We start from the raw sequence: 23,902 nt of genomic DNA on the forward strand, positions 1-23,902 counted from the left end.
TGCTCTCAATCAATTCATCACCCAGCCTGTACTGACATTGGGGATTGCCCTGATTCAAGTGCAGGACCTTGCACTTGGCCTTGTTCAACTTCATGAGGTTCAAACTGGTCCAGTTCTCAAGCCTGTCAAGATCCCTCTGCGTGGCATCCTTTCCCTCAGACGTATCAACTACACCACTCAGCTTTCTGTCATCTGCAACCTTGCTGAGGGTGAGCCTTTGCTTTCATTTTACTTCTCAGTCTTCAATCTAATGCTGTAAACGTCTTCTCTTTTACTGGGGTTGTTTTCTGAAACAGTACCACTTTCCCAGATTTCCTTTTCCCCTGGGCTATGTCCTCATCACCACCTTTTTTTTATCCAAATCAGCTAACATCTGACATGTGCCTTCATTTTATGTGTCTGTTTAACTCCTTCTTACCTACACTGTCTTGTTTGTCTGAAAATATGATAGAATTCAGATAATTCTACTGCAGTGATTGTCCTGAATTTTGTATGACTAAATGCAGCAGATGAACCAAGGTTTCAACTGAATGTATTTGTCTATCCCTTACTCTCCCCTCCCAAGCACCAAAAGCCACATGCCAATCCCATCTCTACATGTCTTACAACAGGTCCCCAGTTAGATGAACATCGTTGCATGATCTACTGCTATTGTCCCATGATGGTTAGCGGTCAGAGCACATGAAGAAAGAAGAAAAACTGAGAGGGCTGCTTCTGTTCAGCTTGTAGAAGAGACCCCCCCCCAAGCTGAATTGCTATCTTCCAACTATCTAAAAAGTGCTTGCAGCAAAAACAAAGTCAAACCCTTCTCTGATATGCACAGTGACAGGACAAAAGGAAGTAATCATGAGCGGTGGCAAGTGAAATTCCTGCTGATTGTAGCACTGGAATAGCTCCTGAGAGAGGATTTAGTCTCCATCCTTGGAGATTTTTCAAATTGGACTGGACAAATACATTCTAGCTGCCAATTCTGTATATTGTTTAATGCATAGATGCCAAAACTGGACTGGCTTGAGCAACCTGATACAGGTTTAAACTTAAGTCTGCTTTGAGCAAGAGGTTGGATTAGATACTTCCAGAGGTCTTCTAAACTAAATGTGTCAGTGATTCTATGATTTACACCTCTCAAAGACCCAGAGATGATTCTAGCAGTTGGCTGAGATAGTGGCAAGGAATACGTTCCAACAGTGAGTAACAGGGGATAAGAAGGACCAGACAGGGTAGTAGATGAATTTGAGTGATTTCAGCAGCACCGTAGTCAGAAAACCAACACTCTGCATTTGTCAACAGGTCCCACAGCATGCTATTTGAAAAATCACTCTAACTGTATAGAAGAAACTGGAACATCTCAGCTCTATGTAATAACTCATGGCAAATGTTTGCTTTTTAAAAGGAATACTCATGGTTTCCACTAGCACTCTTTGCCAATGGGACCATAAAGTCTAAATTTGACTGTAAGATTGCCACTGCCAGATCTCTGAAATATCTGCTTTTCCAACATAAATACAACTCTGCAGCTTGCTGTGTGACAGGGTTCATGGTGAGGTAGCTCATGTGACAAGAAGGGTGAAACTCTTAGGCTGCAGCAGAGGAGTTTCACACCTAAATGAGTTCCTTTGAGAGCTAAGTTTCCTGGATAGCACACCCCTCAGCTTCAGCATGGGTGAGCTGATACTCACTCCATGGGTGAGCTGATACTGGTGTGACATTGAGCTTTATTAATGCCTGATGTACAGCCTGAACTGTAAAGAAGTCCAAAGCAAAAAAACCAAACCAAACCAAAACAAAAACCCAACAAACAACAAACCTGTGGAAAATATTTTCTTTTACTGGGTGAATTCTTTGCAAGCAAGCTGGCTTACAGTAGAATCAGATAAGCACCAGTGCCAGCACAAGGGAGGGAGGAAGATCATACGGCCACAGATCTGGGAGACAGGAAAGTGGGAGCACAGCATCATCATTTTGTATATGCTTATACTTTTAGGGCACTGCAACATCCTTGTGTGAGACCTGCATTCCTGCATCAGAGAAGGCTACAGGTTATTCTCTCTGAGGCTTTGAGATAGTAAATTGTGTACTTGGTTTACAAGATATTCAAGCTGCCAAGTCTGTATATTGTTTCAAGCTTAGACGCCAAAACTTTTGCTAGCACCTTCTGATTTTAGCTATCTATACTTCTGTGCTCTAGTCTGATCACTCACTCAGAGGAGGCACTCAGAATTAACACTGGATTTTGAAAATATAAGCCTCAGAACTGAACAGGAATCCTTGCATTTCATGTATCATTACCAGTAATAAAGATGCACAGTTTAGATACTGAGTGACATCAGTGTCTTCAAATACACAGATGTAGCCAACTAAGTTTTAGTAAACAATTTTGTCAAAGAAGTGCATAGAGAAATAGAATCTAGTTCCCCTTCTCTTTGTTGTGTTGTATCTGCAGGGCAAACAGAAGTGCAAAGCAAAAAAATAATTGTATTTGTCATTTTAGAGTCAGTACAAATAACTGAATATACTTAGGAAGCAAATCTACGCTCACTCAAATGACTTCTCTGCAGAGAACTGTGCATTCATGCTCCTAGAGTTTAATGTATTTAAGGTAATCATTCCCTTCTGCCTCTGAAAAGTGTTATTGTTGGCACAGAAAACATGCACATGCTTTCCTGCATGATTCTGAGTTGTAACATACAGGGATAAGTGTATTAACGAAATTTGTTTCCACGACTACAAAGTTGCAGAATTTAAGACTTTAAAAAAGCAAGATAGCTCCTTTGACCCCTCTGAGTAGGAGTGACTCCCATTAACATTTTTTTGCAGCCAAGAAGAAATGTGGATATGTACCAGATCTTATGTTCCACATAAGAAAAGACATTATATCTCTATTTGGAAAAGGCACACTACTGCAGGTCATAGAAAGCAACAGAACTCCACTGAAGCCACTGAAGCCATACAAGATCTTGGAGAGAAGAATTTCAAACCAAGACAAGTAAGAAAAGATAAATCACGAAGTCCAAGGCAAAATGCACAAACATACTCAAAATATGAGAGAAAGTCTTCTTACCCCATACACCTTCCTGGCTCCTGCCTTTGCAGCAAACATGGAGAGGATTCCCGTGCCACTTCCAACATCAAGGACAATCTTATCTTTAAAAACATGTTTATTGTGATACATTGAGTTTCTATATGTTAATGTGCGCACTTCATCCTTTAACATTTCCTGTGATGAACAAAAAGCATTATGTTATTATTTGAAGTGCTTATATGCATTCAACACTGCCGCTGAATGCATTCCCTTACTATAATTTAAGCATTATTAACACAAAACCTGAAGAACTTTTCAGATACTTTGGGGTGCATACATCAAAGCAACTGTAAAATGCTAGCTACTTAGAATTGAATTATTGAGAAGAAGTATGATGTCCTTTGTACAATTTTATTTCTATAAATATTACTTCACTGTTACAATTGACAACAAGAATGTAATCTAACCACAGCACTGCTTTGGCATAGACAGAAGCCATACAGAAATCCAAAAATCCAAGCCTTCCTTTCACAACCTCAGCAGACAGACTTTCTGAGGTTCCTCTTTGAACACAAAAGAAATCATTCCATAAACCATTATAAGACAGCAGTCTTGATAGCCTTGCCCAAAGTGATGCAGGAAGTCCATACCTGAGCTTAGAGATACTGTGCTGTATGGTACTCCCTTACTGCTCTTCTGTTCACTCATTTATACAACCAATTTCCAGAAGATACTAATGTAAAACCTAGACCACTATCTCACTATTTTAAGTTGTCATTGTTAGGTGCTGATTTTTGCTTCACTGATAGCAGCAGTACATGCATTTCATTCTGTTAACACATTGCTCTCAAGTGTGCATTTATCAGTCAAACTATATCAATAAAGAGCACTGAGGTCAAGACCCAAGTGCCATTTTTAAGAGACGTGTAGGTAATTTAAGACAGAGTTTAATTTTCTCAAAATGCTTCTGTTAGGTCTAGAAGGGTGAACTTTTGCTTATACTACTGCCATCATTTCATATTTTAAGCAAGTAGGTAAAGGAGTTTTTGAATTTCAGGATAAAAAGAATCAGTTCACTGCCCAGCAGTCTGAAGCACTAGTGCACTGAATCATTACATATATCAGTTGCTCACTTACCTGTCTTGGCAGAAGACCATATATACTTAATAAGTGTAGTTGAATAAAAGACTATTTTTATCATCATAAAGCATGGTTTGGCACCAGGGAAAGAAAGAGGCACAGGAAGAGTCCAACAAGACTGGAAAGGTGATGGAGCACACCCTCATGGAAACTGTTTCCAAACATACTAAGGACAAGAAGGTGATTGGGAGTGTTCAGCATGGATTTGGAAGTGATCGACCACTGATAGCTTTCTATGGTGAAGTAACAGGCTCTGTGGATGAGGTAAGAGGAGTGGAGGCTTGTTTATCTTGATTTTAGGAAGACTTTCAACACTGTTTCCCATAGCATCCTCATTGGAAAACTGATGAAATACGGACTACATAAATGGACGGTGAAGTGGACTGAAAGCTGACTGAACTGCTGCTCTGACAATGTTGTGATCAGCAGCACAAAGTCCATCTGGAGGTGAGTCACTAGTGGTGTCCCCCAGGAGTCAATACTGGTGCCAATATTGTTGGATACTTTCAATAATAACATGGATGATGGAAGAGAGTGCAGTCTCAGCAAGTGTTTTGTTGATAGAAAACTGGGAGGAGTGGCTAATTCACCAGATGGTTGTGCTTCGAAACAGAGGGACCTCAACACGCTGAAGAAAGGACTGACTGGCATCTCAAGAAAGTCAACAAAGGGAAATGCAAAGTCTTGCACATGGGGAGGAATAACCTGATGCACTAGTATAGGCTGAAGACTGGCTGTCTGGAAAGTGGTTGCTGAAAATGACATTGGGAACCTGGTGGACAGCAGTTTGAACATGAGCCAGCAAATGTGCCCTTGCAGCACTTTGGGCTGCACTAAAAAAAGCATCACCAGCAGGTTAAGGGAGGTGGTTCAATGCTGGTGAGACCACATTTGGGGGCCTGAGTCCAGTTCTGGATATCCCAGACAAGAATTGTTGGAGCAGATCCAGCAAAGGTCCGAGAACATGATTTAGGGATTGGAGCATCTGACACGTGAGGAGAGACTGAGAGAGCTAGGATTGTTCAGCTTGGAGAAGAGAAGGCTCAGGGGGATCCTATCAATCTGTTTAAATATCTGTTCAGTGGGCGTGGAAAGAAGGCAGAAATAGACTCTTCTCAGTGGTAATCAATTAAAGAACAAGAGGCACAAATGACATGAACAGGTTTTTCAGAGCCTTGTCCAATCAGGTTTTAAATATGTCCAAGGATGAAGGCTCTATAGCTACCATTTTACTAACCTCCCAGTAAAGAATATTTTTTTCCAATTAAGTTTGTGACCATGACATCAAACAGCTCCTTCAGCCCTGGTGGAGACAGCACATCAGGTCTCATAGACTTATGTATGTCTGATTTGTTTAAGTGATCCTTCTCTGTTGAGGGAAAGTCCTTCTCACTCTAGACTTTGCTACTCATCTTAGGGACCTGGGATTCCTGAAGGTAAATCTTACCAGTAAAACCAGAACTGAAGAAGTAATTTTTCATGTCTTTTGTCACCAGATACCCTGCCTCATTCAGCAATAGTTCCACCTTTTCTCCAGTTTTCATTTTGCTGTTAATATATCTACAGAAGCCCTGCTTTGTTACCATTCCCATCCCTTGCCAGATTCACGTCCTGTCCCCTGCAGAAGCGAGCCTTCCACTACTGTCACTTCTGCGTGGCTCAGGGCCAATTGGTTCTGATGCTTCATTGTACAGAACTTCTTGCCCCTCATCTACAATGAAGGCACTGAACTTATTCTGTAGCTAGAGATCTGCAGGTGGATCATGAGCCTTCCTCCTGTTGCCAGAAGTCACAAGTTTCCAGCCTTCACCACCAGAGAAGTTTCCACTTCCAAACCTAGTATGTATAGACTCTGACTGCCCCTCCTTTCAATACAGTTGGGGATTTAGGCTCTTGTACCTTCAGGATCTTAGAGAAGATCCAGTCAGCCTCTTCTTCATGTCACTGATGCTGCAAAGTCTGCCAACCTCCTCTAGCAGCTCCTTCAGCTGTTGACACGGATTGTCTACCAGTGCACACATCCTGCAGGCAAGGAGGCAACCTCCCACTTCCCAGTCTCAGCAAGAGGCCCCAGGTACTCCCCGCACTCCCCGAGACCTACAGAAATGCATTCTTCCATCAGAAGCTCAAGCTGATTTGAGGTCTCTGATGTTCTTCAATATTTCTCTTAGCTCTCCTTCCCACTCAATTGTTTCTCTATCTTCTTTCATTCTTGGATTCAATTTCTGAATGCTACACTGGCGAGATGTAATTGGCAGACTGAAATCTTCTGTTTATGTATATGCCCCACAAACAATTACTAGAGTAATGGAAATAGATATTGTTTGTTATGTGGTTTGTGAAAAGCACCACTGATTTCACATTGTTGGCCTTTTTGCATCCTAGTCTTTCAGATCCCATCCTCTTGGGTTACATAAATGTAAGATATTAGTGTCTTCTTTAAATTGGTCTTGAGTCAACTTTTTGATAGTAAATATGGTCCACTGTGTATTTTGGACTCTTTCTAGGAGTGTATTTACTGGAAGCTATTGGGTTATATGTTCCCATTAATGCAGCCTGTGCATTCGAGTAACATGCCAGGAATCAAGAAATTACTTGGCTTTCCATGTCAGTTGAGTAGCTGTACTGCTGGCATCTGTACTCAAATATGCAAGAACAAAAGACCTAACTTAGCAATAAGGTAGTTTCCATGTGTGGTTGGGTTAGTTAGCTGCCCTCATAAACGCACTAAATGGATGCACTCATTTGAAGATCACCACTAGATGGATAGGTAATATAAGCTCTGTGGAGAACTCATATACATAAGGATCTAACTGGGACAGAGGTTTTGAGTACAGGTCTCTAGAGAAGTGGGTGGTATCTTTGGCACTTAACCACATTATACAATCTTTTGAGGAAAGGCAGAGGAATATAATAATGAGCAAGTGGGAGGGGGATAAATAACTAATAAATCAAAGAAAAGATGATGATGATGATGATGTAATAATTGCAGAAATAAAAATAAACATTACCTCATGAATTCCAAAGTGAGCATAGGAATCAAAGTAATAATCCCTGGATGTCATCTCTTCTGGATTGATGAGCTTTGCCATCTTGCCTCGGCCTGGGCAGCTTGGTTGCAATGGGACATGTATAACAGATTGAACTGGCTTTGGAACAACAGTAGGCTGAGGAGGCTGGGATGGGATAGGGCAAACCTATGAAAATATAGAATATTATTAAAAGGCACCATGAAAAGAAAACATTTCTCTCCATGTCTAGCATAGTGATATCATTGTAAGTAGCCAGGAGATAGTAAAACCAAAGACATCTGGGGTATCATAAGTGAAATTTAGGCTGCCTTCTGTTCCTGGCTCTTTAACTTATTTGCTGTGTCTTGGAAAATTTCCATAATGGCTTTTTCTTCGATGTTCCTCTGCATATAGTTACATCAGTGCAAAGTAATGGCAAATTATTGGTGTTGGCTGAAGTGGGTGACTCCAAATATTGACACAAAGCAGTTAAGAGCTAGGTTTTCTCCTTTAGTGTCTTTTTCTGTCAAACTGCCACAGCTTTGTAAGAGGTAAGTTGTAATAAATAAATAGTTCCCCTGCAAAGAAGAGGTCATAATCAAATGATTTTGAACACAGTGTTGTCGACAAGGACAGGATTCACAATCGATTCTCTATTGTCAGTTAATGCATCTGGCTGTATTGATGAGGTAGGTCTGAGAATATTCACAATACCTGAAAGTCTCTGACATTATCTGAAAGACACTCAGCTTGTCCAGAAAGCACTGTAGGAAGCCGTGTGGGATATGTGATCCCTTAATTTAGTTTCCTGTTCTTGGGAGATGCAGGTGTTACCAACACCCCCTGGCCCACTGCACTTCATTTTTCCTTGCATATTGCATCTCCAACACCAAAATTTCAACAAAGCCAGAATGCTCACACCCCCTGGACTCAAATTTGATACCTGTAGCATCTAAGACAGAAGACAGAATGTTGCACAAACATAAGACACAGGTCATGGTCTTGCCCGTAAGTACCTCTCTATCTTTCATCCTTAACATGAAGCAAAATGCTGAAAACTGAGAAAGACTGAACAAGATGCTACAGCTTCACATGTGCACTAAGTCATCTGCAAATTATGGGTCAACGACTTCATATATTAAGAAGGTCGATCCAACTTAAAATATGTCATCTCCTCTTGCAATTTTTTTTTAAATTTTCAGATATAGTAGATTCCCAGTGAGGACTAGATTTGCCTGAATGGCTCCTAGATACTTTTATAAAGTTGACTCTGTATCTTCTATCGCTTGATACTGCGAGACGACAACCCCTGTACTGTCTCTGAATAGCATCAATTAGCCGAGTTTAGTTTACTTCAATATAAAAGAAAACCAACAGATTTTTTCCCTTGTTTATTTGAAGATTGAAATGTGTCATCTTTTGATGGGTTCTTTGGTCCATCTGTGAAAAATGAATACTAGTGATTTACGTTCCTGTAACACCTTTGTCTCCAAAGATCCAGAAGTGCTTTATTTATAGGGTTTTTTCTGTTTCTGATGTTTTTCACTTTATCATCTCACCCAGTTCACCTCCTACCCAGAATACAATTGTTCTCAATTGGTATTTGTATTTCTGTCCTGTCTAATTTTAAAATGTCCATCTGCAGTAATTTTTCTGAAGAGACTATTTCATTGCCTGTCCACTGCAAGCAACACCTTGACAGCGCATTCCAAATGACAGCTCTTACAAATTTAATCCTGATATTTTTAATCACATATTTGAGGTTATATCCTAACACATTTCTCCACTGGTGTACACACTATCAAATTTTTGCTGTTACCTCGCCCTGTAACCCCTTCTGTATTTGTCTGCTGGTTTACAAAGACTTAAACTGTAGATGTTTGGAATTTTGTTTTAATTTAATATGAACTCTGTAAGGTCTTACACTTTTCTCATAAATCTCGTCTCCACATCATTTTACAAGCGAAATATGTAAACATAACAGTCATTGAACTCTTCACTCTTTTCCTGTCTTAGGTAAGAAGGTCTCCAGACACAAGATAATACATCACAGGCAATTGCTCAAAAGCTACCTACTGTGGAGAAGATCTGTCAGTTTTTGTAAATGAAACCAAAGGGATATTAACATTTCTGTTGCTGTCAAAATACAAATTCAGATGTGGTTTGCTGTACAACAGAAACCACTTTCTACAGGAAAAGAGACTAGTCTTGAAGATGAATCTTCTGTCTGGGTCCCAAGCAGTGTCAGTTCCACTCCTGGCTGCATGGAATTTGTCTAGACAGGATCATGAGAACAAGGGTTATTCTGACTAAAGATACAGAATGAAACTAAATTCAGCAACTCAGGCTAGGAAAGTTGTCTGAATGGTTTTGTTTGCTGTAAAGGAATTTACATTGTTATCTCACAGTCTGCAAGACAGATGAATTCTGATACAGCCAAGGAGTGGCAAGATAACTTCTATTAAGCTATTGAGGCGGTATTAGACCCTTTGACTCACAGTACTTTTCAGGTTTCTGTAAAGTACCTGAAGACTTACTGCTCTCAACGGTCCATCTACATCTCTGCCAGACAGTACATATCCCATGTTGCTGAAGAAGTAGAAGCCTATTAGGTCGGCTTCTCAGCTGTCTTAGTTTGTAGCCAAGAAGCCCGCAGTAAAATGTGTTGATGGTGGTTGTGTCACAATGTTAGGCTGTGAATACCATTAGGTCCTGCCCTGTCCATCCAGTGCTATGGGTATCATAGCCTCATGCAGAAGGGGTAATAGAAAACCGGATAGGGGTGGTGATCTTCTCAGCCAGCAGCATTCTGTCACAGGGACCTTAAATTAGCTGCTTCAGGCATATTAACACAGACCTTTCAAATTAAAATGATATAATTTTTTGCAGCATCTGTAATACCCACTGCTGTAATTTCTGGGTGTAGCACTGTAATTCTGAATCTCCAAGGCAAGATCACAATTACAAGAATAATTTTGTGAACAGGGCTCAGGCAATCCCTCTGTCATAGATTTGCTATAGATGCTGTGAACAATTTCAGTCAAGAGTAACTCATGTCTTATGACAACAAATACCTGGGGAAACATACAAACACAGCAGACAATTACAAACTAAAGAATTGTAATGAAAGCTATTATTTGTATCAGGAACAATAAAGTCTTCAGGTGTATAGCTCTGTGCTTGCCAAACTAGAAACAACTAAGCTTTTAGGGATATGGTATAACTACTTCAGGAGAAAACATGCCTCCAAGAGAAAAGCTATCATGGAAAGACTGCTTCCTGTATTCTTTCCAAAACCGAAAAGAATCCTTGACATGATTTACAAGCTTAGCACATATATACCGTACCTGTCAGAAAAAAACCTCATCTTCTCATTAATTCCGGAAAAGGGAAAGTATCTGGGGGTAAACTTCACATCAATGAAAAGAATCTAACAAATTCTATCTGGATAACCCATGTTTATTACAAATACAGATTCCAGGCTAGCTGCACATAGTTCCAGAACACTGGCCACTGCTAATGAAGATGAAGTCTGAAAGAATGCAAGCGGTTGCCTCAGAATGCATTCACCACTGTGCTAAACGTGCAGCACTATTTTTCCATCTCCCATTTGCTACTGAAGATAGAGTTGGAGGGTCTGAAGGATCTGAGAAGCAATCTTTTTCTACCATTGCTATAGGACTTCAGTCCTCCTGCTCTGTACCATTTCAACACTTAAATCAAAGGAAATTAGGGAAATATTTTCCTACTTTTAAAAATTAAATAAAGTTTCTTTCCTCTTTGTAGACAAGGTTGGTAGATTACAGATACATCAAAGGTATTAGCACAGGACCACTTTTTAAAAAGCTTTGAATTCTTACAAAAGGGAAGATTCATAACTCTCATTCATTTCTCAAACTCTCACATCTGAACATCTTGACATAAGTTTCTAAAACAAATATAGGTGACTTTCAGACATGTGGAGTTGCCCACAAGCATCAATGGAAACTGCTGAAATTCTTCTTCCTTGACAACTGCATCTAAGTCAACATGGACTTATGAGGCTATCTGGATGTACAATTCCCATGATACAAGAGAGAACTGGGTATTCAAAAATTACAGGCTATTTTGAAAATGAGCCTTTTATATATATCCATCTGCCTACAGAGAAGAAGCTGGTGAAATAAGCCTAACTCATTTTTTTAGAAGGTTTGTGACAAAAGCTGAGGTGTAGAGTAAAAATAAACTTGAATTTCAATGTTCGTTTCTTGATATTACTATGGAGACGCAGGGCTGAAGGTTAAAATTCCAATCCTTGTAAAACTGTTGTTCAAGCTGCAGCACTTTATCCTTGGCAAATTCTTAGCTATTTATGATATTTTTATGGCATTGAAGAGGTTACCAATAGCCTCTGTCTGGAAATGCATACCATTTCATTAAGAAACTACACTCATTAAGAATGGAATTATAGTTTAATATGATTAAATTTCAGTATTCTCTTATTTATAAACAAATGTTTTTTATCATATCTAAATTTTGATTATACTTATTTCTTGGGCCAGACAGCTTTCTGTGTCAGAACGACTAGAACAGAATATGCCTAGCACCATTTTCATTAGTCTGAATTTAATAATCCACACCTTTACCATGCAAGCAAGCATGCAAGCATCACCTGTTAGGCACTAATCACAGTCCCAACAATACAGCTTCTTCCTGCTGCACGTATAAAGGCATAGCCAAATATAAGAGGTATTTGGTATCCTCCTGCCAAAATTTAGGCTTACTTCTACAACAGCTTATCGGACGTCATTACACAGTGGTACAGGCTAAAACCCGCTGTGACTCCTTTATCTTTTGCCCTTTTGAAAGAAGTCTTTGTCACAGGTTTGTGGGAGCAGATCTTAAGCGATGTTTGGATTGAGCAAAGAATCTGCTCCTCACCTACACGCCGAGGAGACCAGGTCCAGTGCAGTTAAGTCCGCACTGGGAAAGGGAATGGCGGCAAAGAGAGCCGGCAAAGGGGCTTTTTGGGGGGCTTTTCGAAGCCCGGAGAAGCGGCTGGCCTGTGCCGGGAACCGGCAGCTGGTGGGCGGGCGGCTGAGGAGCCGTGGGCGGAGCCAGCACCCGCGGCGGCAGAGCTAAACGAGGTGTACCCGCCGAGACCATTCCCCCCTCGGAAAAGAAGCCCTTCGGGAGCGCCCTGAGCAAGCAAGCAGGGAGCGGGCGTCGCTCAGGGTGTCACCCGGCAGCACCGCGGCAAGGGCGGGCTCCCTGGGCGGGCAAACGGGGCGCGGGCACAGAAGTCCGATGGCAGCAGTTGGAGTGAGAGAGCGCCGAGAGACAGCCCGCTCGGCTAGGAAGCAATGGCATCCGCTCGGAAGAAGACCGCGGCGTCCGTGAGCTCTGCACCCACCGGTTCTGGTGCAGCTTCCCAGCCGGAGCTCTCGTGGGAACCTGCTGCCACCCCGACATCGGAGCTCCTCTGCTTAGTGATGGAGCTCGGGGAGGAGGCAAGCAGGCTGAGGGCCATCAGGGAATACGAGAGAGAGAGACAGATGCTCCCGTGGTAGAAACCTGGCAGACAGACAGAGCCCCTGCTACAGAGAACTCTCTGTCCTCTCTCCGCCCGACTGAATGTGTGGCTTGGGGGACAGGGGCCAATGACGAGAAGTTCCTGCCTGGCGCAACAGGCGCTGCAGTCGCATCTGCCCAGTGACTACCCCACCTTCCCAGATGCCATTGCATAACAGGTACAGTGCTCTGCAAGGGCAACTGGACAATGATGAGGATGATAGTTCTTCCAGCTTAGAGGTGTCATTGCGGTCTAGTCGGACCACCATGCACCAAAACCTCTGCAGTAAAGAATAAAAGATGGGTCATCGTCACAGGTGACTCACTACTGAAGGGAGCGGAAGGCCCTATATGCAGACCAGACCCACTACACAGGGAGGTCTGCTGCCTCACAGGGGCCCAGGTTAATGATGTAAAGAAGAAGCTTCCTTCCCTAATACGGCCCTCATATTATTACCCCCTTTTGATCTTTCAGGTAGGCAGTGATAAGGATGGAAGAGAAGGCTCCAGGGAGACCTTATAATGACCTTCCAGTACCTAAAGTGGGCCTACAGGAAAGATGGGGAGGGACTCTTTATCAGGGAGTGATAGGAAGAGGGGTAATGGTTTTGAACTGAAAGAGGGTAGATATTAGAAAGAAATTCTTTACTCTGAGAGTGGTGAGGTACTGGAATAGGTTGCCCAGAGAACTTGTGGATGCCTCATCCCTGGCGGTGTTCAAAGCCAGGCTGGATGGGGCTTTGAGCAACCTGTTCTAGTGGGAGGTGTCCCTGCCCATGGCAGAGGGATTGGAACTAGATGATCTTTAAGGTCCCTTGTAACTTGAACCACTCTATGATTCTTTCTACTTGCTTTAAGTTTATTAAGCTAACTGGCTTTTGTTACATGTGTAATGTGTGGTCTCCAGACTAACTATACTGTATGAACAGTAATGAAGATGGAGGAAGAATCATAGAATCGCAGAATGTGTTGGGTTGGAAGGGACCTTTAAAGGTCATCTAGTCCAACCCCTGTCTAGGCAGAGCTCAAAACTAAGTTAGGAGATGAGGGCATAAAGAGCACATCATAGAATAATTTGGGTTAGAAGGGACCATAAAGATCATCTAGTCCATCTGCCTGGTAATGAGCAGGGACATCTTCAACTAGATCAGGTTGCTCAGAGCCCCGTCCAACCTGACTTTAAATGTTTCCAATTGAAATCTACCCTCTTTTAGCTTAAAAACTTACAGCTCAAACTGTTACCCCCTGTCCTATTGCAACAGATCCTGCTAAAAAGTTTGTCCCCATCTTTCTTATAAGCCCTCTTTAAGTACTGAAAGACCACAATAAAGTCTCCCTAGAGCCTTCTCCAGGCTGAACAACCCAAACTCTCTCAGTCTGTCCTCATAGGAGAGGTGTTCCATCCCTCTGATTGATTATTTTTGTGGCCCTCCTCTGGACCTGCTCCAACAGGTCCATGTCTTTCCTGTGCCGATGGCTCTAGAGCTGGACGCAGTGCTCCATGTGGCATCCAGGTTGGCTTTCTGGGCTGTAAGTGCACATTGTTGCCTCATGTCCAGCTTTTCACCCACCAGCACCCCCCAAGTCCTTCTCCTCAGGGCTGCTCTCAATTCCTTCGATTGTATTGATACCAGGGGGGTTGCTCTAACTCAGGTGCAGAACGCTGCACTTGGCCTCATGAGGTTCACATGGGCCCACTTCTTGAGCTTATCCAGGTCCCTCTGGATGGCATCCTGTCAACCATACCACTCAGCTTTGTGTCATCTGCAAATTTGCTGAGGGTGCACTCAATCCCATTGTCTATGTCATTGATGAAGATTTAAATGGTACTGGTCCCAATAAAGACCCCTGAGGGTCCATGTTTACTTGCAGGAAACAACATTTCATTAGCTTCCCTTCTCATGGAAAAACCTTTTTATACCAAGGATGTGAAGTTCACAAGGAGTGCAAAATGGTGAGAAATGGCTTCCAACAGAGATCAGGTGAGCCAAACATTCAACCGCAAACAGACATTACTGCTTGTAAACCAGGATGTTATATATATCTGCATTAGGTACATGTTTTCAGGAAGCAGGGCCTTCAAAGACCAGTAAAGTATGTTTGTCTTTTGTTCTGGATTTTATTTTTCTTAGTGGAGGCTTTATGTTGTGGTATTTCTCAAAATCAGAATGAAATTGCCAGTTCCTCAGCATCTATAAATCTACTTTTTGCTTGATAAAAATTAGGCTCAGTTTATTTTAAATTGCAGATAACTAGGAGTTCAATGCAACTGCAAATCTCTCTAAACTCTGAAACTGCAAATCTAGCCAGACAGACTCTGTAAGAAAAGTAGGAGAGAGAACTGGTCCTTAAGACTGCTTACTTTGAAGCTACTCCATTTTCAGGCACTTCAAAGTGAAGTGCTGCTCTGAACTTTCTACATGGAGTGTAGAAAATAATAAATACTTAAAGGGTGGGTGTCAGGAGGATGGGGCCAGGACCTTTTCAGTGGTGCCCGGGGACAGGACAAGAGGTAAGGGGCACAAACTTGAGCATAGGAAGTTCCACCTAAACATGAAGAGGAACTTCTTTACCCTTGAGGGTGGTAAAGCACTGGAACAGGCTGCCCAGAGAGGTGGTGGAGTCTGTCTCTGGAGACATTCAAAACCCACCTGGACGTGTTCGTGTGCAACCTGCTCTAGGTAACCCTGCTCTGGCAGGGGGGTTGGACTAGATGATCTCCAGAAGTCCCTTCCATCCCCTACCATTCCGTGAGTGTCTGAAATGCCAGATGAACCTGTCATAGACAAACCTGTCCATTTATTATCAGCAGGAAATTCACTGTCCTTTACAGACAAATATAGGTTACAGTACATTACAATTGCTACATGTTATCCCTAAGATATTGGTGATAGTAAAAATATTGTGAAAACAGAGGCACATTCTGAAGTTAAAGGCTCTGTTGTTTGCTTTAGAATAAAGCCTCTGTCCAGAACAACTGAGACTGAGCAGTCATACAAGGAACTTGATTATACATTAAGTGTCCAAATCCTCAAAAAGTCAAACTAAAAGATGCAAGCAGGTCTTCAGTATGAAAAAGGCATGGTTGGCATACCTAGGCTGCATCAGAAATAACACTGAGTAGCAACAAAGAATGCAAAGAACACAAAGGTTTGCAAATCTGTTATTTGTTGTTTGAAAGTTAAAAAGGATTTTAGATAACTAAAGGTAAGTACAACACAGGAACTGTGATACCTTTGTGGATCTGACCCAGTACTATATACTGTCAAGATTATTAATGGGGACTATCTACTGGGGAAAAGACAGAAGCTTAATGACAGGTCACAAATTAAGCAAGCAATTTTCCAGTTGGGTATAAGGGAATAATTCTTCCCCCTAAGAGAGATTAAGCACTGAAAGAAGTGCTTAGAAGGTCTGTGGGGTCTCCAACCTTGTAGACTGCAAAACTCAGATGGAGAAGGTCCTTGGCAGCCTGATCTACGTTTAAAGTTATCCTTATCTGAGCAGGATGCTGGACTAGATGATCTCAAGAGGTCTCTTCCACCCATATTATTCTATGATAGTAAGATACAGATAGTTATATTTCTACTATGCAGGAGATACAGGTGGCAATGGCAAGATAAACTTATAAACCTGACCCTAGTGTAGATTATGGGGTGGGTTATAAATCTGGGTTTATAGATTTATACACACAATAGGAAAAGAACCTGTTTTCATGAGATTAAATAATGCACTATAAGAAGAACACGAGGACATGACGCTCTGGAGTGAAAAGCTTTTGAAGCTACATGTAACAGAACTGGACTGAAACGATAGGAAATGAGATGACAGAATGTAACAACATGAGTGATGCTAAGTATCTAGCATTTGTAAAAGTCTGAGCAGTTCTAGACCTTTCCATGTGCCAGTGCAGGTAATAAAAATGTGCTTCATCCAATCTGCCTTCTTGCCCGCTTACTGCACATTAAAGCGCAGCTTGGGTACAGCAGCAAAAAAACAGGCGACAAATTGTAGTTATGGATGCTGACATTTAATTGAAGTTGTGTTTCTTTTTATAAAGATGGAGATTTTGAAATGCATGTAGAGTAGAAGGTTAAGTGCAGGGCATGAACAGTCCTAGTTCAGCACAGAACTGAAGGCCATAGGAGAGAAATGCATTACTATTAACTGAAATTTACTCTTTGCAAAGTACCTCATGAAATGATAGCAAAACATTATTTAAAAAGTGGTGAGAGGTACCTTTCTTTAGGACAAGGTTGCATTTTTATTATCTTTGGCATGTGATAGACCTAATGTCTATTATTTTTTTAGATTTAATGTCACAGACTTAAATGCAACACTTCCTTGGTTTATAAGATCACTGTTACAAGGAACAGCTGGAGAAATGCCTTGAGAAATTCCCCTATATTATGTAGAGCAGATGGTCTATCATTAGACTCTGTTGCCCATCTGTTTGTTTGAAGCCCCTTAAGCCTCGTGAGGAGTGAGCTAAGTTGCACGGTGAGGAGTTTCTCAAGTGTTGGCTAAAGTATCAAAATTGCTCCTATTGTGAGTCAGACAGTTTTGAAGCTTCAGCTCGGCAGGGAATTGTGTTTTAGAACTGTTGCCCTCTGGTGGATAATATTAAAAGTGAAGTACACCTGGCAGATGGCTAAATTCATTCTTCATTTCATCCGGTAGAGACCTTTGCCGGTGGTCTAGGGGCACCTAGAAGGTGGCCCTTCTCTGGTTGCAGTGCTCCAACAGGTCCGTGTCTTTCCTGTGCTGAGGGCTCCAGAGCTGGACACAGTACTCCAGGTGGCATCTCATGAGAGTGGCAAAGAGGGGCAGAATCACCTCTCTTGACCTGCTGGCCACGCTTCTTTTGATGCAGCCCAGGATATGGTGGGCCTTCTGGGCTGAAGCGTGTGGATAGATATAGTATATGGATATGTACAGCATATGGATTTGTTACAGTGTAATGGTCTCTTGTCACAAGTCAAGGATCTAAAAAGCAGAGAATTAAATAAAGGAGAATTTTAAAACTCATGAAGGAGGCAAGGTGTGATGTTCTGTGGCTAGATGTTCTGCGGTTTTGTTTCCATTCTTCAGTATAATTAGGAATGGAAGAGGTGGATATACTCAAGCACACTGGTAATTTTGACAAAAGATGGACACCTATAACTAAATCTGTCAGGCTGAGAAATAAAGGCTAGACCACCAGGGCTATGGTGTTTCTGAGAGACATTCCAGACTTCTCAGACTTTTTCTGGCTCAGTACCATATATCAGGACACTTATGAATGGCATGCTTTCTAACAGACCTCTTCTGAATTTGGTACCTCGCTAAGGAGTATGGGCTTTTGGTTGTTGTGTGTTACAGCAGCCTTTCTCCTGTTCCAGAATCCAGTCTGAAAAGTTGGCTCTGGTGTGTAGATCAGAGCAACACAAATTGCAACCAGCAGCCTCATAAGGCCAGTGGCTCTCATAGGTTGCAGCTTCTGGTCTCATACAGATTTACAGCTACATCTGGCACGGTAATACTGCAAGTTCCTGCTTTCCACTGGGGCATCCCTTTTAAGGATTCATGAAAGGCAAATAAAACCAAATGATGAAAAAAAAAATTCCCTCCTACCTTCCTATTGTTTTAAGCCTCTGCTTTTCTGACTAAAGAAGGTGAGAATTTCATTTAATTTCATCATTCTTCATTCATTTGGTAGAAGCTGAGACATTACAGTAGTGAAAAACAGGAAGGTGCCTTAAGGAGTGGTCCTCAGCCTATCAGTGTTGACTGAGGGAAATTCTGATATCATCATAAGAATTTAAAATTAAAAACTGGGGTCAACTGTGAGAGCTAAGAATGTTATTGCCAGCCATATGTTACGTAATTGGTATTACTTCTATCAAAATCTGAAGTGCACCTAATACCTAAAAGAGCCATTAAAGGCCAGGGAGCACTTAAACTGACTGACCACCATAGAATACTTTTCCTTCTCTTCCATTCAATTATGCAGAAAAAAAGCAGTGGGTATAAACTATGTTGTATGTCTTCCTGCAACAGATTTTCCTTCTGAGATTTCTGGTTTTCAGGAATTTTGACTCTTCTCTTTGCAGCACTACATCCAAAACTCTCTAGAACAAAAGCAATCAAGATGCACAGATATAGGAAGGTGAAACAGCCTGCTGTTCTGACAGGGCTATTAGAGACTTAGCTTTTACAGTAGTTCAGAGGGAAGGTTTGAGGTATGTCTATTGCCTGTCTATTCTTGAAAGTGACAAAAGAGGAAAAGCTGATAGCAGAATCTTCCATTTGAATTAGGCTATAGCCCCTGGGAAATAAAGAGCTTTTCCAAGTTTAGTGTCATTTTATTTCTGATTTGCTTTTCATGGAGTTGCACAAGGGTAAGAGATATCTCTGCATTAATAAAATGCATCAGGTCTTCCAGCTGATTTTAAAATATTGGTCACAAACTCAAGGAATCTAAAAATAAACCATATCAATTTCATTCCTGGGCATTCATTGGAGAGTCACCTCTATATTTAGTAATGACAATTGTTAATATTAAATACTCACTACTTGCACTGATACTGATATTTTAGTGTCCCATCTGGCTTGATCGGGCAAGCACTTCGATACCACCAAGTGACACTCAGCTATGTTGTGCTCTTCAGGGGCCAAACTCACACTACCACTTCCATTTCCCATGATCAAGTTTGGCATAGCAGAGTGAGAAGGTTGTGAAGGTATCATGTTGCTGGAACAGCAACAGCTTAAACTACAGTTGTTAGTCTTTCCCTTCCCCTTGTAATCTGCAATGCAAGTAGTCAAATAGCACCAGTCTTGCCTCATTTTTTGAGACAGGATGGAAACCCTCAAATTTATGTGTGGCTGTCTGAGTGGAGTCTTCAAGTCCTGTCAATCCAGCACTAGTTCTAGGGTGCCTGGGTAGTGATGCAGTAGCTGGAACAAGGGTAATAGCTCGTCCTGTGTGCACATGAACACTGGTAGTTCAAGGTTCCTAGTGAGTGATGTTCTCTGCTGCTGGGGTAGATTTAGCACTTTGTAATCGAATAGGATGAAGAAATTGTTCCATGCTGTGTTTCCCTGGGAGTAGGTCAAAGCCTATATGGTTATTCAGCAAGTCATGATTCAGTTCTTCCTCCTCCTATAATGTGGGGCTCAATAAATAATGACGCAGTATTCTAGGACTGCCTTTGCACAAACTAGTTGGACTAGCTGGGAGGAGGATCTAGGTTTATCACTGCTCTGCCCTTGTTGGCCCCTTCCCTTCTGTATGTGCATCAGAGGGGACTCATTAGTGTCACTTTCTATCGTGTTGCTCACAGTGTAGATAGACTGCACTGGCAAATAAAAAGACTGCCCTTTCACTTCTCTGCAGCGTCCAACATTCAGTGTCCAAGGCCCTGTAAAAGAAGCTTCGATAATGTGTGGTGGGTCACCCGAGTAAGCTGACATAACTCCACATAAATTCTGATTTACAGACTATTTATCATCATGGCTATGAAGCCATTAATGGTGCATAGGGATCTACAGTCAGAATGTTAGGGGCCTGTTAACAGATGGTAGTTTGCTGTATTTAAGGATGACTAGGCAATTCAGCTCTTTCTGTGGAAAAAAAAAAAAAAGAATATAATTTTAAGGACAAGGTGATTTTCTGGGGCATGAAACGCTAGCTTTGGTAGCAGTTGTCTTCATTTTGTGATCAACTATAAGCCAGGTAACACATGCTACTGTTATCTGGAAGCAGTGAGCTGAAATGTAAACGTGACTGATGATTTTTATTCATTTCCAAGTGAAGACAGATATTCATGTGCCAGATTACTTTAAAATTCCTCACATCACAAGGCACGGCTTGTTGTAGAAATAGCAACAGAAGTTTTTCCTAAAACTTGTACTGAAAATACCAAAGTTGAATGCAGTGAAGAGGAAGAATTTGTTGTGGAACCTTGCGTAAAGAGTTATGAAGCTACAAAGCCAGAGATGTATGAACTTTCCATTATGATTTTCTTACTGGTTGCTACTATCAACCTATGCAGCAGCAACCAATAAGAAACCAGGATTCTTCCTACACAGAACCAGTTTCCAGTGATGTACAAATAAATAACAAGTGATATACCCCCTTATGAGAAACTCCTCAAGATGGACACAAAATGGAAAGGAAACAAAAATAGCTCGGTACTTCAAAGCTACTTTACATCACCCTGGAAAGTGCATGAAAATCTGCCGAGAAAAGGGAGGGGGCTACAGCCCCCATTATCAATATGTTTCTTGTAGGGGAAGTAGCTGTACCACTAGACAGCCTCTTCCCCACCCCATCATCATCTTGACTGACTCTCTAGTGACATAGAGAACAAGAACCAGAAAGTGCTAATCAACTACAAAACCAGTTATTTTTAGGCCCTTTTTCAGTATCAGGCGGTAAGCTGAAATTCACATGAAAAAGTAGAGCTGTGCTATTTTTAGAGGCTAATTATTAACAAAAATAACCAGAGTATTCTAGATGTACAAATTATTTTCTTAAATTAGCAGAAAAGTTAATGGAAGCTCTCCTCTGCTTAGCAAATTTCTAATGCACTGATGCCTGAAAGTCACTTTGCATCTGATATCCCAGTCATTCTCTTCGCCTCTTCACTGAGCTTCAGATATTTCACAACAGTTCCAGGAAGACATTATATGCTATAGGCTTTACTGAGCTTTAGGATGGGGGAGGGGAAAAAAATTTCCAATTGATCACCTACTCCATGTCCTAGCCAAACTTTTGATCAGTGTAGTTTCAGATGTAGTTCAGCTCTAGAGGAGGTCTCTGCTAAGAGGTATCCAGGTTTATCCATTATTACTTTTTAACCTCAGCAGGATAAATGAGGACAGAAAGAAGATCAAGACTGAGAAACGGCAGCACCTGAGCTCAAGTGCCAGAGAAAATCAGCACACTGATTTACAGTTCAGTGCAGCTTCAGAACTACCAGCAAACAGGCACCAACATTTAATAGAAATCCCATATTTGGCACTTTCATTTGTCAATTAGCAAAAAATAGTCTGTTTCCCTGCACAGAGCAAACTTTGCCACTTCCTTTGGAGCTGTAGCTCACTGGATCTTAATATGTTATAGCACAGATTTTATCTTTATTACCTGTCATAACCAGACAGACAGGTTTTTTGTTCCCTGTATTGATTTTAAGTCCATGTCACTGAGTGACTTTGGAGTCAGCCATCTCTTAGCGTGAGTTGTCAGAGTATTGCATCCTCTTGTGACTGTCTAAACTCCTACAGGTGGAATGGGACTCTCTGAATGAAACCCTACAATGAAAGAAGGCTCACTGGAGATGGTCAAAGGGAGATGTGAACATGAAACTCGGAGAATAATGCAGGATGTGACTGACCACAGCTGTTGCAAAGAAGCTGACATTATCTCAACACAAAGAGGACTAAATGGTGGCCTTTGTTTCAAATAAGCAGCTATCAACACTTGAGTGGATCAGCTGGTGGTTTAAATATTTCTCCCTGAGTTCATTAAAAGAGTGTGAATATCTCCCTGAGTTAGCCAGGCTTGCGTGGGGGAAGTTGAACTAACAGAATAATTTCAATGAGAGTGTTGTCCCAAAGCGTGCTTTGGGACAACAGCAATGGACTTGGGCTGCTTTCAACTCACATATTGCTTCCTGATGACTAGGGACACCCAGCATTATGACAGTGAGCATATTACAAAAACTAGTAATGGGAATCACATTGGTGTTATGATTGAACTGCAACTCGAATTCCTATATTTTGCTAAGTGTAACTTACATTTGTATTGTGTTTTCAGTGTATTTTGTATCACTCTACTAAATCAGAAATCCCATGTAACATAACTGTCTTCAAATAAGACATTAATAAGACGTTCGATATTTAACGTTAAACCGTCCATGCATGGAATATCTAAAAGAAACTGGTGGAGAGAGTATTGGACTCTAACACCTATCTGTAACTAGTATTTTCATTTGTAATCATTGGAATAAAATTCTTGTGAGGACATTCAAAGCTTTATTTTTACCAGATGCGAAGGGCCCTTTTACTGGACGTGAAGGAAAAAATCATTGGGCGAAAACTGGCAGAAAGCCTTTAACTTGTGCTCAAGAGCCCTAACTGCTAAAACAAAAATAGTAGCTTTTCTGCCTCACAAGCATGGTTAAGTGAATGGAGGGAGGAAAGTTATGAATCTATTCTCTCTTGGGCACTTGTAAGTTCAGGAAGACACTTCCCCTTAAGATTTACAATGAAGAGTGCATCTTCTTTTCCCTCTCCAGGCTTACTTTGGAATGAGACTGTATGAGTTTTATACTGAATGGTTTCAGGTTAGTTAAAATATCACAGTCTACCTTGAACCACCTCCATTGCTATTCATTAAGGGGCTGTCTCTATCCTGGCTTTTGCTGTTACCATTTGCTTTCCCTTTCTTGCTGTTGCCATTTTCATAAGGGGTTGGGTGTTTTGTCTCAGTCTTCCATTGATGCTGATTCATAAGGCAGCATATGTTACTGTGTGCTGACAGCGTGTGCATGCTGGCTAAGGCTGAATGGAAACCCTTGCCTGATTTATGTAGACAATGTAGAATGCTTTGTCCACAAAATCCAACCTATGACTGTCCTGACAGTTGTCAGTGCCTCTTTGCAACAAGCAACTGCTACTTGCACCACACCGTGTCGGCTGAAGCTGAATCCTTCCTGCACGTCTCAGGCATGCAAGTGCAGCCTACATTCCGCTATGCCATTTCTGTAGCTCCCACACACCCTTTCATGCTTTTCTGTTGACATCTTGTGTGGGTCCTGATTCCTCCTTCTTGTGAAAAGCTTTGTCTCTGCCTAGTGCATTCACTAGAGCACAAGGGCAGCAAGAATTGCATGTACATGCAAGAGTGGATCATCTTCCCCTTTACTTATGCAGTAATAGAGAAGTAATTCAAATGATTGGTGTAGAATCACTACAGACTGAAGAAGCATTGTCACTTAGAACTGTAGAGCAAAACGGAAATTACTAGAGACAACATGAGCAGAAAATGCAACTGACAGTAGAAAGACCTGTGTAACTGGGCTTCTGTTCAAAATAGTCTTGCATTGATACTGTGTAAATCAGTTGATTACCATAAAGACTGATGTTCTCTGATTAAAGTGCTTCTGACCTGTGATTTGCGCTGATTCATGTG

At 41.5% G+C, this 23,902-nt stretch overlaps 1 protein-coding gene across 4 annotated transcripts in view; it reads right to left on the minus strand.

Annotated features, from left to right (window-relative positions):
• Positions 1-23,902, minus strand: part of PRMT8 (protein arginine methyltransferase 8) — a 73,345-nt gene that overhangs the window by 29,562 nt on the left and 19,881 nt on the right. For all 4 annotated transcript variants that reach the window (XM_054218300.1, XM_054218292.1, XM_054218284.1 and 1 more), the window contains 2 exons: positions 7,174-7,359; positions 3,062-3,217 (listed from right to left, as the gene is read on the minus strand). In XM_054218300.1, coding sequence (XP_054074275.1) covers positions 3,062-3,217; positions 7,174-7,359 — 342 coding nt within the window. The remainder of the gene's footprint in view (positions 1-3,061; positions 3,218-7,173; positions 7,360-23,902) is intronic.

The sequence above is a fragment of the Rissa tridactyla genome, chromosome 1 (assembly GCF_028500815.1).
Source record: "Rissa tridactyla isolate bRisTri1 chromosome 1, bRisTri1.patW.cur.20221130, whole genome shotgun sequence".
Taxonomy (NCBI): domain Eukaryota; kingdom Metazoa; phylum Chordata; class Aves; order Charadriiformes; family Laridae; genus Rissa; species Rissa tridactyla.